Source organism: Sus scrofa, chromosome 9, assembly GCF_054392235.1.
Source record: "Sus scrofa isolate SSC_HxYL_T2T_F1_AM1 chromosome 9, Sscrofa_HxYL_maternal_Yorkshire_Landrace_v2.0, whole genome shotgun sequence".
Taxonomy (NCBI): domain Eukaryota; kingdom Metazoa; phylum Chordata; class Mammalia; order Artiodactyla; family Suidae; genus Sus; species Sus scrofa.
In genome coordinates this window covers 103,027,325-103,045,007 of record NC_139391.1, presented here as the reverse complement: position 1 = coordinate 103,045,007, position 17,683 = coordinate 103,027,325, and the positions used below count along the sequence as shown (strand labels likewise).

General features: G+C 36.8%; 1 protein-coding gene across 32 annotated transcripts in view; it reads right to left on the bottom strand.

Moving 5' to 3' along the window:
* CACNA2D1 (calcium voltage-gated channel auxiliary subunit alpha2delta 1) overlaps positions 1 to 17,683 on the bottom strand; it is a 484,107-nt gene that overhangs the window by 109,176 nt on the left and 357,248 nt on the right. For all 32 annotated transcript variants that reach the window (XM_013979783.3, XM_013979785.3, XM_005667683.4 and 29 more), the window contains 1 exon segment: positions 1,121 to 1,279. In XM_013979783.3, the coding sequence (XP_013835237.1) occupies positions 1,121 to 1,279 (159 nt within the window).

Genomic DNA, 17,683 nt, shown 5'->3' with positions numbered 1-17,683 from the left:
ACATGTTATACAAGAAACGAGGACTTAACAAGTTATGTTGGACCTCCTTGAGAGCAAATGATCCTGTTCATTTCTATCATTTCAGCAATAGCACTCTGATAGGAAATTGTGAGGCAGTTGATAGCTACTGGCTGAATGAACACGCAAAGGAGTCATCACCCAATCAAAGATCTTGAACACTGGTTTCAAAGATTTACTTAGGGGACAACAATGTCAAATTTGCAGAAAAGACCAAATATAAGGGCTCATTCAGTGGTTCAGCAAGTATGACAGGAATTATGAAGTGATCCTGTACCAGCCACATGCTAGGTACTAATCAGTTATAACACCAAGCCAACAACCTATACTCTCATGTGGTTTGCTCCGTGGCTCACTCTGCCACAGATTCTGAGAGGTTAGATCCATACTCTCAACCACTGCAGTAATACTGTTTCATGAGAGATACAAACCTGAATGATAGCTCTTGCTTTCAAACTGTTCAAAATGAAACACATTCTGGCCATTTGAAAATCCAGTGTAAGATACATCTTATAATACAGGGCAGGTGTTCAGGTGTGCCAGAACCTAAAAAGCCTAACTACAGTCATCGATAATTCATTCCAGGGAATTTTCACTGTGAAAGGAATGCCTGCTCTGAGATTTATCCTCCCATCCACCTTGATGTTTATCATTTGGACCTTTCTGTACACTGAGGGACAACCTAAAGACTCATATGAGATATTTAAAGCTAAGATATTTCCAGAAACTATTTGATGACTGAAAGTACAAGTTTCCAAATAAATATAGTACTACTAGAGATAAAAGAAATGATATTCAAAACATGTCAGTTAAGTTTCCAGTGCTTCTTCGAAATTAAATATTTACCTTACAAATGTGTTTTTTAAATGAAGTTCAGGAAAAAAGGGTGGAAGAAAAGATCTAAAAGAAAAAATATCTACATTTTGTATACCTTTCAATTTTTGGATTTAAAAATAAAAATAGTTCAGATTTCTAACAATTGGACACATTTTCTTTCTAAATGAATAAAAAAGAGCAATGTTATCTAACCCTAGAGGGCAGTAACTACCAGGAAAATGAACTTCAGATATTACAATTCAATAATAATACCACTGATACTTACATTAAGCAGTTGTTCAAAAGCAAAACTAAAGCCCTTCTTGTAATCTGTGATTCCTTTTGCTGTGATATTATTAACTGCATCTTTCAGCACTTTCTTATTTCTTACATTTGCTTGGACAAGGTGTTGAAAACAGCTTACATCCTGGGCATTGCTGTTAAACTGCAAAAGAGAAAAAGGTCACTATATAAGTGAATATTAAAATCAATCGTATTATTTTCATTGAATGCATATCATGCTTTTCAATCCCACTGCACTGCTTTCTCTTTCAAAAAGAAAAGCAGAATGTTAACAGAAGTGCACAAAAGATCAAATAGTAATTTTCATTTAAGCCCCAACTCCTACTGTAACCCTAATAAGTCAGTCACTTGCCTTCCTGAAGCTCTCTTAATTTCCCTGATTATAAATTTGAGGTTTGAGTTTCGTGACATCCCTTCCAGTGGCCAAATTTTATGAGCCCTGACATTAAAACAAACCAACAACAAAAAAATCCCAAACATCAACAAATAATGAATTCCAGAAACGAGATGATGAAGCCTACAGAGAACATAGGGAGGAACTGAGCATTTTACTTGCCTCACATAAGGAAAAGCTAAGTGGAAAAACAGTACCCTGATTATAACAATATTGTAAATCAACTATACTTCAATAAAACTTTAAACAATAAAAAAAAGAGAGTTCTCTGAATGACAGGAAAAGAGGCTTAGTACATTTGGGTGGTGGTCTTTCCATAGGGGTTAAAATAGGGATATAATTGGGAAAAAAATCAAGAAAAACTGGTGGCCTTTTAAAACTATCCCTCTAGAGGTTAAAGATGGAATGCAGTGGGATCACAGAAGCAAGAGAAAGGGCAAGCAGATCACTGAGAGAGTTATTGCTGTGAGTGATAAGGGCCTGAACAAAGAGGCTGAAGGAGGAGAAAACAAACTCCAACAATAATGCCCAAAACTGGAAATTCAAGAAGGATCACTAAAGTCATTTCACCAGCCATATGCAAAGTATTCACATAATTCATTGGATATTTCCAAAAAGATAAGTACACTAGGAGTCCTGCAAGGATATCAGGTGGCTAATATGAGTGGAAGCATCCTATCATTTATTAAATCTGTTACTGGTACAAGTCCCTTGGGTTTCTGGTGTCGGATTGTCACATGAGGGTAATAAAAATATACTCTCTAAAAGGTAAGGGGCTGGCCAAGTAAAATGCTGATGATAGTCTCAGATCAAAAACATAATTAAATGATTTTAATACGTAGACTACAGCCAGAATATAAATTTTGCAGAGGTGACTATATATTCTAGCAAATATATCATTCTTTTTTCTCTGAAGATCCCTGAGGCCTAATTAAAAGGTGCACAGTTCATCAATCCCTTAAGCAAATATTCACTAGCAGCCTGTTATATGTCCAGAGTTGTGACAGGTGATAGCTCAGTGCCTTCAGACATTAGATAAATTACGCACATATACACGCATATGTATGTACATACGTAAGTACTTACATGGTGCTTACTATGTGCTGCATTTATGATTTGAGCTACAAACATTAATCATTTCCTCTTTACTTACCTTTAAGTAAGTATTATTATTATCCATAAGAAACTTCTTTTTGTTTTTTTTTGGGGGGGGGGTGGTGGTGTCTTTTGTCTTTTTAGGGCTGCACTCATGACATACGGAGGTTCCCAGGCTAGGGATTGAATCTGACCTACATCACAGCTTGTCGCAATGCCAAATCCTTAACACACAGAGCGAGACCAGGGACTGACCCTGCATCCTCACGAATGCTAGTCAGATTCATTTATGCTGAGCCACGACAGGAACTCCACTGTTTCTTTTTTTCTTTCTTTCTTTCTTTCTTTCTGGAACTCCACTGTCTGTCTTTCTTTCTTTCTTTCTTTCTTTCTCTTTCTTTCCTTCATTCCCTCCTTCCCTTCTTCCTTCCTGTCTCCATGACAGACCTTAACCGTAGTTAAATAACTTGTCCACAGTCACACAACAAATGAGTAATAAAGAGTCAGGATTCAGATCAGCACAACGGCAGGAGTCTGGGATTTTTAACTATTCCTGTTCTGCGGCTCAATATATTACAATAAATCCTGATGAGTTCTGTAAAGCAATATAATACTATGCTCTAAGAGACAATATTTGGAGAATGGATTCTAATTTGGACAGTGAGCAGTTGAGGGAAAACTTCCCCCAAAACGTCATTTCTTGTGATTCTAGAGAAATGTTTTACTGAAGACTAAAGAGGAAGAATAGTCTGGACAAATAAATAACATGTAAAAAGGCCCTGATGTGACAAAAAGAAAAAAGCCTTTTAGGGAAACATAAAGGAAGGGAGTTTAGCTCAGTCACATAAGAGGCCTAATGACTTGAAGGGAGGCAGGGGCTGGGTCACGCAGGGCCTCGTGGAAGTGCTGAAGAATCAGAATTTATTGTGTCAAGCAGTCACAGAAGATCCTAAGTCAAATGCAAAATCATTTAATCCAGAACTTTAAGAGCTCATCCTTGCTGCTGTTTGGGAAATAGATTTCAGGTGAGCAAAACTTAAAGGAAGGAAAATAATCAGGCCACTGAATAACCCAGCTGCACAGAGAAGGTAGCTTTGATTTTATGGAGATGGTCAGAAAAGAGGGGTTCGAGGCCTATTCTGGAGCAAGAATCAAGGTTATGGTGCCTTGAATGACTGCCAGGTTTCTGACGTGGGCATCTGAGTAGCTGAAAGTGATTTCAGGAAGAGAAGGTCAGAGTTCACATGAGGCCAAAATTTCAGTATGTGAGATATGCAAATGGAGATGTCAAGAATCACAACGCTGAAAGCAAGAGGCTCAAAAGAAGTCTTGATTAAAGATAAAAAATAGAAAGCTTCAGCACAGAAAATTTGGTTTAAAACCATGTGAATAAAAATGAAGCAGAGGAGGAGTCCCTGAGAAAAATGAGTAGGAGTAAGTTCCCATGGAGGCAGGAAGGAAATCAGGAGACAGGACTTTCTTGGATGATGAGAGGAAAAAATAAAAAATAAATAAATAAAAAATAAAAGTCTCAAGAAGAACACTGCAGAACGGAGACAGAAGAGATGAGGACTGAAAAGTGCCCTCTGAAGGCATCCACATTCTACAGGCCACGTCTGGAGGTGGGGGTGGAACACGTCAGAATGCACTGAACAACAATGGGACACATCAGCCTGTGAGCCTGTGCAGAAGCAAGGCTTCTGAGCGCTGAGGGTGGGAAGCAGAGAAGGAAGAGGGTGGTCCCTATGGTGGTGGACTTGGGTTCAGGAAAGGCTTCTTTAAAGAGAAGGGTCACAAGAGCAAGAAAGGATTGCTACTAAAGAGAGAAGGAAGAAAAAGATGCAGGAAATAGAACAGAGGTGAACAACAAAATTCTTGGAAGGATGGATACATGTGGCTTACAGAGGAACTACCCTTTAAAAAACTGTATCAACTTCATTGTTCTAGGAAAGGAGTAGGGGCTGAACACAGAAGTTGGGTGTACAGAGATTTGGTGTGGGAAGAGGATATAACTGCCTGTGGCTTTTGTCTCCAATGGACAATGAGGTAAGGTCATCAGGATAAAGTTAGGCAGGAGGTGGAAAGTTAGGGAGTATCGATAAAACAGGAAGTAAAATGTCCTGCGCAGATAAATAATTGAGTTCTTTCTCATGTTTACTTTGGACACTATTTTGGGTACATCATGTAAGAGAACAAAGCTGCAATATACTTGTTTTCTGTTTTAAATAAATTCAAAAGTTGAAAACTTAGTATCTTCAGATTCACATCCCACTGTTTTTATCACCATTGTTTGATAATCTGACACAATCTTATTCCACACATTGAAAGCAAAGGAATGTGAGAATTTTTGCGTTAAAAAGTAAAAAAAAAAAAAAATTCAGGAAAAGATAAAAAAAAAAAGAGATTGCCAACACATTAACAGTAAAATATCTGACCTTACAAAATCCTTAGAAATGGTTACAGGAAATGTTATGTGATTTAGTTAAATCGTGAATCTTGATAAAATTACAAGTTATGCAGAAAGTGAGCACTGAATAATGTATTGCCCCAGGTCTTTCAGATGGCCTTGACCTGCTTTTCACACAGAAAAGTGAAATATCTCATTAAGACACTTTAAAACAAACTGATTAAATATAAATTAAATTAATTAAATACAGATTCGGTGTGGTATAACAGAAAAACATACTCCTAACAAAACTCATAAATAATGCAGAGAGAGGATGAACAAAGTATAAATCCCTACAGCAAATCTTATTCTCCTAGGAAATGGATGAGAAATCAGAAAAATTCTAACTTAGGAAAATATATATTTGAGACATCTAAGACTTAGCTGCTTCTAAAATAGGAAAAAAAAGGGGGGGAGAGAACAGGTTTACTCTCACAAAGTGCAACTGCAGTCTTTAGTGACATGTGCCCAGATTTTAATTTATAAACCACAGATTTAATATATAAACCACATTTACAGTAAAAACCTTAGGGCAAAAGTCTAATAATACAGCATTTTAAAGCTTTGAAATACTATACGGTGATTGAAAACAGACTTAAGGAGTTCTGCTTTTGTCATCTATTAAGAACATACTTCTTTAAAAAAATGTATGCTTAACTAACCCTCCAAAGCTCCATATGCAAACTAACATCGTACTTGTTCCTTTCCTGATCCCAAAAAAATTCAACCAAGTAGATCATTTGTTAGAAGTGCTGAGAAAAGTCTCCGCCAGCAGGATGAGACAGGAAGGTGTATGGGGTAATGTAAGCACCTGGGGTAGAAATCAAGAGCGATATGTGTCCCTGCCTGAGCACCAGGACATTCTCTTCTTCCAAATACTCAGCTCCTTCTGCCCACAACACTTTTCTTCTTCACTAAAGTTGTCCCACTTACCTCAACATTCTTTCCTTATAAAAGGCTTTCCTGATCTTCCCTGACTAGGTCAAATCACCCCAGGAGACATTCTCATAGGCCTAGATACATCTTTTCTATGAATATATCACAGTCATTATTTTTACATTTCTTTTGTATTTATTTTTTCATGGCCACACTCACAGAATATGGGAACTCCCAGGCCAGGGATCAAATGCACACATCTGCAGCGACTCAAGCTGCTGCAGTAGGATTCTTAACCCAATGTACCACAGCAGGAACTCCTTCTGTACATTTTTTTTTTTCCGTCTTTTCCAGACCACACCCGCGGCATATGGAAGTTCCCAGGCTAGGGGGTCTAATTGGAGCTGTTACTGCCGGCCACAGCTGCAGCCGCAGCAATGCAGGATCCGAGCCACGTTTGCTACCTACACCACAGCTTATGGCAATGCCGGATCCTTAAAGCACTGAGCAAGGACAGGGATCGAACCCACAACCTCATGGTTCCTACTTGGATTCGTTAACCACTGAGCCATGAAGGGAACTCCCTTTTGTACATTTTTGATAGCCTCTTTGATTGAATTAAAAGCCATGGTCAAAGAAAATGGCCATCCCACCACCATAACCTTGGTACCCGACATATAAAAAGTATGCATATGGGGAGTTCTTGTTGTGGCTCATTGGGTTAAGAGCCAGGCTAGTATCCATAAGGATGTGGGTTCGATCCCTGGCCTCTGCCTCGTTCTGTGGGTTAAGGATCTGGTGCTGCCACAAGCTGAGTGAAGGTCACAGATGCAGTTCGGATCTGGTGTTGGTGTGGCTGTGGTATAGGCAGCTCTGATTTAACCCCTAACCTGGGAACTTCCAGATGTGGCTCTAAAAAAAAAGGTGTAAATATACAGGTATAAAGGTAAAAATATTTTTTAAAAAATACAATAAAATCAATATTTATTGAGTGAATGATGTTTGGAATTTAATAAAGTTAGACGACAATGCAGAAATACTGATCAATAATCAAGCTATAGACTTCTAAGTGTTGGAATTATATTTTAGTTCTGCAATACCCTGTTAAACTTGTACGTTTATAAATATAAATATTCTGTCCAAATAGACATTATTGAAATATCCAAATGAACATGTATGTAGAATACCTAGCATGGAGCCTGTCACAAAGTATATGATAAATCATCTTCAAAGCTACCATTTAATTTATTTTTAGTTTATTTATTTTTCAGTTAGTATGCAATGGCTTGATATGGGATCTCAGTTCCCAGACTAGGAAAAAACCTTGGCCATAGGGGTGAAAGTGCCAAGTCCTAATGACTAAACCACCAGGAACTCTCAATTCTATTACTTTAAAGATATTTTTTTGGGGGGGGTGGGGGGACAGTAATATGCTCTACAGTGAAGTATGAATGATTTCCTAGGAGTTCCTGTTGTGGTTCACTGGTAACTAACTCAACTAGTATCTGCAAGGATGCAGGTTCAATCTCTGGCCCTGCTCAGTGGGTTAATGAAGCATTGCTGTGAGCTGCGATGTAGGTCACAGATCTGGCGTCGCTATGGCTGTGGCTGGCAACTGCAACTCTGATTTGAACCTAGCCTAGGAACTTCTGTATGCTGTGGGTACAGCCCAAAAAAGAAAAAAAAAAAAAAAAAAGGAAGAAGAAGAATGGATTGAAAGATTCATATCAACAGCGTCAGTTTTAGTGAGATTTAAATAAAGTTCATTAATGTGATGATACAAGTGTCCCTCAGACATTAGTTTCATGCTTGAAACAGTCTCTGAGATAACCAAGAATAATAAATTTCAATGCTTTCAATGACTCTTCCCATCAAATATCATAGTCAAGTACACATGAGTTAAAACACACTTTGGGGCTCTAACAAATTGTAAATTTCTCAAATGAAATAAATTAAACCCTTGGTTTTGTGAAGGCAATGTCTATTTTTTTGCTCTGATGTCCTCTACTGAATAAGAAATCATTCTGCAAAATATTTCTGAGAGAAGGAGTTCTGCTGCTCATAAAATGATGAAATGCCGGCACTGCCTGATATACACAAGTTAGAGAAGCACCAAGTACCTGGAACACAACCTTGTCTACAACTGGCACCTATAATACACCTTTATGGCAGGCACCAAGTCTCCCTCTGAAAAGGTTGGTGGGCTGGAGTAGTTTTCTCCTAGAATCTTTAAAAATCAAAGGCAAAATAAACCCAAAGGTGATATTCTTCCACTTGGAACTTCAAAGTGGGCCATTTAATCTTAGTGTGGCCACTCAGCATGCCTTAAATTCCCTTCATTATCCATGGATTTTGAACTGTTTTTTTCCTCCCCTGTAAATTATGGGCTCACACTGTGGAGATGAACAGCACAGAAAACTCTTATTCAGACTGGCTTACTTTGGATCTTGGGCATTTTTTAAATTAAAAAATATAAGCAAACTACTTCATATAATTATTATAAGTAATTTATATAACAAACTTAGATAATATAATTTAAATAGATTATCTAAATTAAACATAATTTTGCATATCAGTCATTAGCTGCAAATTACGGTATCAGAAGCTATCCACACTTTGGACACTAGATGGCGATGCAGGAAAATAAAAGGAAAGTGAATAGAGGTCATGATCATCAAAATTATGGCTGTTTTATTCTTAATACTTTTAATTTATTTTGATTTTTCCTATTTTTCATAGGCAATTTGGAAACTAGGAAATATTATCAATAAAATGGTTATCCTAAAATACAGAAAAAATAGCTCATAGCATTTACCCATATGCTTATGTATACATTCCTAGCTAAGAATGATTTTAAGAAGTTCCCAGACTAGGGGTCTAATCAGAGCTGTAGCCGTCAGCCTACGCCAGAGCCACAGCAACATGAGATATGAGCTGCGTCTGCGACCTACACCACAGCTCATGGGAACACTGGATCCTTAACCCACTGAGCAAGGCCAGGGATGGAACCTGCAACCTCACGGTTCCTAGTCGGATTCGTTAACCACTGAGCCATGACGGAAATTCCTGATTTTAAGGCTCTTTATTGGTAAACTGCTTTCCAGAAATATTGTGCCAATTTACAATATATGGGTAACAGTCTCATTTCACTCTAATAAGTGCAATGCTCTTATTTGCTGAATTGCAATTTAAATTTTTATATTAAATAATTACTTGAATTTCTAGATAGCTAATGAATTGAAACTTTTTCTGTGAATCATAAGTCCTATTTTTTTTCCAGTTTTCTGCTTACCTTCTAATTTTAAGTTGAACCTATTTTTATGATTTCTTAAAATATCTTTATGTTCAGAAAACCATCCATCATTCAGGTAAATACATGTCTACCATCTCTGCTAATATTTGATGGTTTTGTTTGCTTATTTTACATTTTGGTATTTACTCATGATGGAAATTATCTCCCCCAATAGTATGAGGTGACAATTAGATTAGACTGTTTATTCAAACAGCCAATTTCCCCTTTTACTAAATAATTATTGGCTCCTGATCCATTCTTCATATAAGATTGTGGATACATTTCTAAAATTTGTTTATTCGTTTACTATTTCCATTATTCCACCAGCTTCTTACTTTACAAAATTAATAATAAAAATGTTAGCTAACATATCCTGAGAATCAACTGTGCCAACTAAGAACCTCACATGTATTGATTTACTTAACCTTTACTAAGCTTAAGGTCTTAGTTTTAACATGGTTTCCGTTATACAGTTGAGGAAATGAGGCTTAGAGTGTTAAGCAAAGTGCTCAGACTCACTAAGCCACTGAAGTCAGGATTGTCCCTCAAACCCAAACACCTGACACTCTTCTCTATGGTGTCTAATCACTTTCAGTTTACATCAGCAGAGTAATGTAACCAAGCAGGGCCTTATGGGGCTCCCGGGCACAAAAGACATTCTGTGTCCCCCATTTCTTGTTTTTAGGAAATGGGCCTCATTCATCCTCCATGGCCTTTCCGGAGTTCTAAGGGGGAGGTTCAGACAGTTGTTGACCAGGGAAGGAAGGGGCTGCAAAGACAAAGAAGGAACAGTCAACAGACTTGGGGCAGGATCCTAGTTCCCTTTCAAGGGATACACATAATGATGTAGGCGTCTTACACACTTAAGAGAAAAATTATATTCCTTATGCTTCTTTTAGAAATGAATTCTTGAAAACTGAATAGCTTAGAGTCCTTTCTTGTGCTTCTCCTTAGACACAATCACCTGTAAGCTAAAGATTAGGCACCCTGAACACAACTGCCTATGGATTAACGATTATTAGCACATGATGTTTCTCAGGAACTTTCCTAGTTTGTTCTGATCCATATGCCCTTCTCACAAGTACTGCTATTCTAGGCAATAACCCAGAAGATAACCAACATGATCATGCTGAGATCTCCTGATGTCAGCTTTGATGACTAATCAGTGGCCACTGGTGGCACTTAATCCAGCAGCACCTCAGAAAGAGCCCAGATTTCTGACGGTGGCTACTCCACCACAGAGCATGCCCTAATCTATGCTAAGATTCCATATGGGCCCTGCCTATTCTGTGCTGTGGCTCCACAACAGAGTAGGGACAGAAGCTGTAATCAGCTTGCAATTCAGGCTTCATCTGAGCAGACCAAGGGAAATAACTACAAAAACTTGCAGAATCAGCTCAATTGAGATAGCTCAGACCTCTGTCTATGGATGACATGAGCCAAGAGCTCCCATGGTCCTCCTTGCAACAGCATGCCCCCTCTCTAGTGCAAGGATCCCATTATGGGGAAAGGGGAAAACATACACGTAAAGAGAAGAGAACCAGCTCAGGCCTAACACTCAGGGATTTTGCTCCAGCAATTTGCAATCAGATTTCATCCCTAAAAGTAGTGATGGCCATTGAGCAAAGGGAGTTTCACCACATACTGGGCTCCAGCTCTAGCCCCTTATGTCCAACCCTACCCCACAGCCAAGGTGACACCTGCCAACACATCCTGAAGACATCACTTGTGTCCATGTAAAATCCAGCTCTCCCACCAAAAGCACTGGGTACAAAGTCTGAATAGGGAGGCTTCCACATAAGAACACACATTCATGACTGAAATGGGTAACTGTTTCACCTATGTTCATAGAGGCAGAGAAGATTAAGCAAAATTAAAGGGAAGAGGAACTGCTCTCAATTTAAATAACAAGAGGGAAATCCCTGAAAAAAAGAACTAAACAATTTACCAGATAAAGAATTCAAAAAATTGGTAATAAAAATATTAACTGAATTAGGCAAAACAATAGATGAACACAGTGAAAAATTTAATGAGAAAATAGAAAATACTTAAAAAAATTAGAAATAAAGAATTCAATAATTCAAAAAAGTATCAAAGAATGAGCAGCAGACTAAATGATGCTGAACACATAAGTGATTTGGAAGAGAGAATAATGGAAAAAAAATTAGAACAGCACAAGGAAAAACAAATTTTAAGAAATGAGAACAGGTTAATAAATTTCTCAGATAGCAATAAGTTTACCAACATTTGCATTATGGGGATCCCAGAAGAAGACAGAGGGCATTGAAAATGTTTTTGAGAAAACTGTGACAAAAAACTACATAAACTTGAAGAAATAAATATCCAAATACAGGAGGCACAGAAGTCCCCAAACTAGATGAACCCAAATTGATTCACACAAAGACATATCATAATAAAAATGGAAAAAGTTGGAGTTCCCGTCATGATGCAGTGGTTCCCGTCGTGGCTCAGTGGTTCCAACTAGGAACCATGAGGTTGCGGATTTGATCCCTGGCCTTGCTCAGTGGGTTAAGGATCTGGTGTTGCCATGAGCTGTGGTGCAGGTTGCAGAAGCAGCTTGGATCCCGCGTTGCTGTGGCTCTGGCGTAGGCTGGTGGCTACAGCTCCGATTAGACCCCTAGCCTGGGAACCTCCATATGCTGCAGGAAGCAGCCCTAGAAAAGGCAAAAGGACCAGAAGAAAAAAAAAAAAAAAAAAAAAAAAAGGTGGTGGGGGGAAACTAATGATAAAGAAAATTCTAAAGGCAGCAAGAGAAAAACAAAGTGTAATATATAAGGGACTCCTTGTAAGGTTATCAGCTGATTTCTCTGCACAAACTCTTTAGATGACAGGAAAGTACTCTCATATATTCAAAGTGCTGAAATGGAAGAACACACAACCTAAGGTACTCTACCCAACAAGAGTACTATTTGGTATCTATGGAGAGAAAAAGAACTTCTCAGGCAGGCAAAAACTAAGAGTCCATCAATACTAAACCTACCCTATAAGAAATGTTGAAGGGTCTTCTCTAAGAGTTTTCCACTAAGGGAAAAGGGGGAAGGAAAAATCCCACTAGGAAAGGCAAATATGTAGTAAGGACTGAGGATCATACTAGTGCAAAGGTTGAAAGACAAAAAAATGTAAAAGCAACCATAATTACAATAAAGAGTTAAGGATAAACAAAAATGTAAAACATGGCATCAAAAACATAAAATGTGGAGAGGGGAGTAAAAATTTTAGAATGTTGAACTTAAATGACTATGAGTTTAAAACAAGTAGATACAGTTCTTGGTCAACATGTATAAACTCTACGATAACAAGTCAAAAACCAACAACAGATACAGAGCAAATAAAAAGAAAGGAATGGAAACTAAAAGCTAAAGAAAATCATGAAACCACAAAATAAGAAACAAAAAGGAAAAAAAAAATGGAGAAAAACTATGAAAACAACCAGAAAACAAATAATAAAATGTCAATAAGTACATGGTTGTTAATAATTACTTCAAATGTTAAAAGACTAATGCTCCAAACAAAAGATAGAAGCTTGCTGATTAAAAAGAAAAAAAAAAAAAAAAACAAACTGCATGCTGCTATAGGACACTCATTTCAGACCTAAAGACTCACACAGCCTGAAAGTGAGGTGATGGAAAAGATATTTCACAAAAAAGGAAACAACAAGAAAGTGGGGGGTAGGTTGGGTAGAGATATTCCTACCAAATAAAATGTACTTTAAAACAAAGGTTATATAGAAAGACAAAGAGGAACTTATATAACAACAAAGGGATCAATGTAAGAAGAGTGCAATACGGTCATTAACATATGTGGACCCAATACAGAAGCAGTCAAATATACAAAGAAAATACTAATGGACATAAAGAGATAAATTGACAATAACATAATAACAGTAGGGAACTTTAACAGCCCACATACATAAATGGATAGATCATCCAGAGAGAAAATCATCAAGGCAAGAATGGTCTTAAGTGACACAACAGACCGGTTAGACTATAGAGATCTACAGAATAGTTTTGGGCCAGTAGATGCAAACTATTGAATTTGCAATGGATAAGCAATGAGATATAGCACAGGAAACTATATCTAATCACTTGTGATGGAACATGAGGGATAATAATGTGAGAAAAAGAATGTATGTCTGTGTGTGTGTGCATGTGCCTAACTGCATAGCTGTATAGCAGAAATTGACAGCACGTTTTATTTTTATTTATTTATTTTTTATATAATGATTTTTATTTTTTTTCCATTATAGCTGGTTTACAGTGTTCTGTCAATTTTCCACTATACAGCATGGTGACCCAGTTACACATACATGTATACATTCTTTTTTTCTCACATTAAATCAACTATAATATAAAAATAATTTTAAAAACACAGAACATTACATCAAAAAACAGCAGGACACACATTGAAGTGCAAATGGAAAATTCTCCAGGATAGATCACATAGTAGGCCACACAACAAGCCTCAACAAATTTAAAAGGATAGTAATTATATCAAGCACTTTTTCCTAAAACAAAAGTATGAAATTAAAAATTAATTACAGATAAAGATGAGCTAAGAACAAGCATGTGGAGATTAAACAACATGCTGCTAAAAACTGATGTGTGTCAATGACAAAATCAAAGAGGAAATCAGAAAATATCTTGAGACATTAAATTAAAATGGGAACACTAAACTCCAAAATCTATATGATGCAGCAAAAAGTTTTAAAAGGAAAGTTTATAGCAAGAGAGGTCTTTCTCAAGAAACAGACAAAAAAAGTTTTTCAAACAAACTAACCTGCCACCTAAAATAACTGGAAAAAGAAGAACATAACCCAAAGTCAGCAGAAGGAAGGAAACAACAAAGATCAAAGAGGAAATAAAATAGAGATTAAAAAAAAATAGAAAAGATCAGTGAAATCAAAAGCTATTTTTTAATATAAACAAAATGGATAAACCTTTAGCCAGGCTCACCAAAAAAGAGAGGACCCAAAACAAAATAAGAAATAACAGGGGAGAAATAAAACCAATACACAGAGATTTAAAAAAAAAAATAGAATCCTGTGGACAGTTATATAACAACACATTGGACACCTAGAATAAATGGACAAATTTCTAAAATCTGTATACAAGTTTCTAAGACTGAAGCAGGAGAAATAAACAGCCTAAACAGCCTGATCACTAGCAGTGAATGTGAATTTGTGATTAAAAACAAAAACCTCTTCGCAAACAGAAGTCCACGACCGAATGGCTTCATGGGGAATTCTACCAAACATATACAGAAGAACTAATACCTATCCTTCTCAAACTACTGCACAAAAAACTGAAAAAGACAGAACCCTCCCAAATTCATCCTCTGATTCGCCACCATTACTCTGACACCACAACCAAAGACATTACAAAAAACAAAATTACAGGCCAATATGTTTGTTTTATATAATGCAAAATCATCAACAAAATATTAGCAAACAAATCTAACAATACAAAAAAAGGATCATAAAGCATGATCAAGTTGGATTCATTCTATAGTCGCACTGATTGATTCAACATGTTCAAATCAAAGTGATACATCACATTAACAAAAGGAAATGACAAAATCCACATGACCATCTCAAGAGACTCAGAAAAAGCATTTGACAGAACTCAACATACATTCACAATAAAAATTCTTATCTTGCTGTATAGCACAGGGAACTATATCTAGTCACTTATGATGGAACATGATGGAGGATAATGTGAGAAAAATAATGTGTAGATATATATGTGTGTATGTACATGTATATGTCTCTGTGTGTGTGTAACTGGGTCACACTGCTGTATACCAGAAATTGACAGAACATCGTAAATCAGCTATCATTTAAAAAAATTTTAAAAATCCAGATAAAGGCCACGTATGACTAACCCACAGTCAACATTATATTCAACAATGGAAATATAAATTGGTACTGCCACTATGGAAGACAAAATAGAATGGAGGTTCCTCCGAAAACTAAAAATAGAACTACCATATGAATCAGCAATTCCATTCTTGGGTATATATCTAGAAGAAAGAGAAAACTCTAATTCAAATTGATACATGCACCTCAATGTTTATAGCAGCACTTTTTATAATACCCAGGATATGGAAGCAACCCAAGTGTTCATCAACAGATAATGCATAAAGAAGATATGGTGTGTACATAAATACATTGGATTGAAAAAAAAGATTCTTCCATTTGCAGCAATGTGAATGGACCTAGAGAATATCAGGTATAGTGAAATGAGTCAGAGAAAGACTCTTTATGATATTACCTACTGTATGATATTACTTACATGTAAAATCTAAAAAAATAAAACAAATAAATATATACAGATACAGAGGACAAAGTAATAGTTGCCGGTGGGGCAAGGGAAGGAGGAGGAACAAGAAAGTAGCAGGGGATTAAGAGATACAGGCTGCTATGTACAAAGTAGAGCGACAACAAGGATATATTGTACAGCACAGAGAATAATAGCCATTATCTTGTAATAACTTTTATTGGAGTATAACCTGTAGAAATACTGAGTTGCTATGCTGAATATCTGAAACTGATACAATATTTTAAATCAACTATACTTCAATAAAATACATAAGATAAAATAACATAAAATGCAGGCCCTAAATATATTATTAATAGTACTGCTAGATAATTCATAGCTTTTGCTAATGTTGTGAATGTGATTTTAATTTCTCATATTGCTCTCTATCCAGGGAAAACCAGAAGTGTGGTCACCCTCCCACAGTTAGAGATGCTATGATTATCTTCATTCCTGTCCTCAAAATGATGTTGCTGTCCTCCAACCCTGGCTGCTGATTTGTGGTTTCCTTAGTCTATAGGACATTTTTTTTTTTTTTAAATAAAGAACTAACCATTTTAAAATTCAATTTAGAAAAAGCAGGTCTAGTCCAGATCCTGCCTCTAATGAGCAACCATGGCCACAACTGATTCAATAATCTTCTCTGAGCTTTAGATTTTTCCAAAACAAAAGGCTTTTCTAGATCGATCAGAAAGCTCTTCAGGAGTTCCCTCAGTGGCACAGTGGGTTAAGGATCTGGGGTTGCTGCAGCTGTGGCTTAGATTTAATCCCTCTCCTGGCAACTTCCAATGTGCCATGGGTGTGACCAAAAAAGAAAAAAAAGTTCAAATTCTAAAATCATGTCATTTATATCTGATAGTTTTAACTATTAGGAAAAATATTATATATAAATGAGTAGAATGTATACATTCCGTATACATCAAAAGAAAAAGCATCAATAAAAAGTGAAAATATTGGTAACATTAAGATAAAATTTATGTTTGTCTCTTTATAAATCACTACCCAACAAAACTTTTTGGGGGGGGGGCTTTTTGTCCTTTCTAGGGCCACACCCGCGGCAGATGAAGGTCCCCAGGCTAGGGGTCTAGTCAGAGCTACAGCTGCCGGCCTACACCAGAGCCACAGCAACACAGGTCTGAGCCACGCCTGCAACCTATACCACAGCTCACGGCAATGCCAGATCCTTAACCCACTGAGCAAGGCCAGGGATCAAACCCACAACCTCATGGTTCCTCGTCAGATTCGTTTCTGCTGTGCTATGATGGGAACTCCCCCAACAAAACTTTTGAAACGTATTAGTATTTTAACTATTCCAATTAGCTTGAATCATGACATGCCCAAAATTCAATCTGTTGACTTTTATCAAAATGTTGAATGAGTTTCTGAATAAGTCCCAAGTATTATTTTTAATATATTCTGTTTTCATTTGGTACAGAAACTTTTAAACCTAATTATATGCATTTAGAAGAATTTCACAACAATTGAGAGTGTGCTACTCTTTTGTTTCAAAAGTAATCCATATTTAGCTTCCTTGCTTACCTCTACTTCACATTTATATTTTCTCAACCACCGTTTGATCAACCAGTGTGCAAAATTCTAATTGCAGAGTACTCACTCAACTAGAAATATAAGAAGCTCTCAACATTCTTGAGATACAATAATCATATCAGTATTATTCCTAATCCAAGTATTTTTTCATTGCCCTGTGGAAATTTGAGTGCCAGCTCCCCAAGATGAAGCTTAACTGAAGTGACCAAATGTTCATGTACTCCTTAATCACTCTCTCTTCATCAACACTATGATGTAGAGCTGATCATTACATTTAATATTTTCATGGTAAGTGAAGCTGATTACTTGATGACTGGATCTGCCTAAAGAACACGAGAAAGACACACACACTGAATGTGTTTGCAAAGTAGAGATACTATAATACCGATAATATGAGAAAGGATGACTCTGGTCACTTAAAACACAAAGATACTTTATCACCTGGTGAAATTTGTTATAAAATTCTTTTTTTTTTTTGTCTTTTTGCCATTTCTTGGGCCGCTCCTGCAGCATATGAAGGTTCCTGGGCTAGGGGTGGAATCGGAGCTGTAGCCACTGAC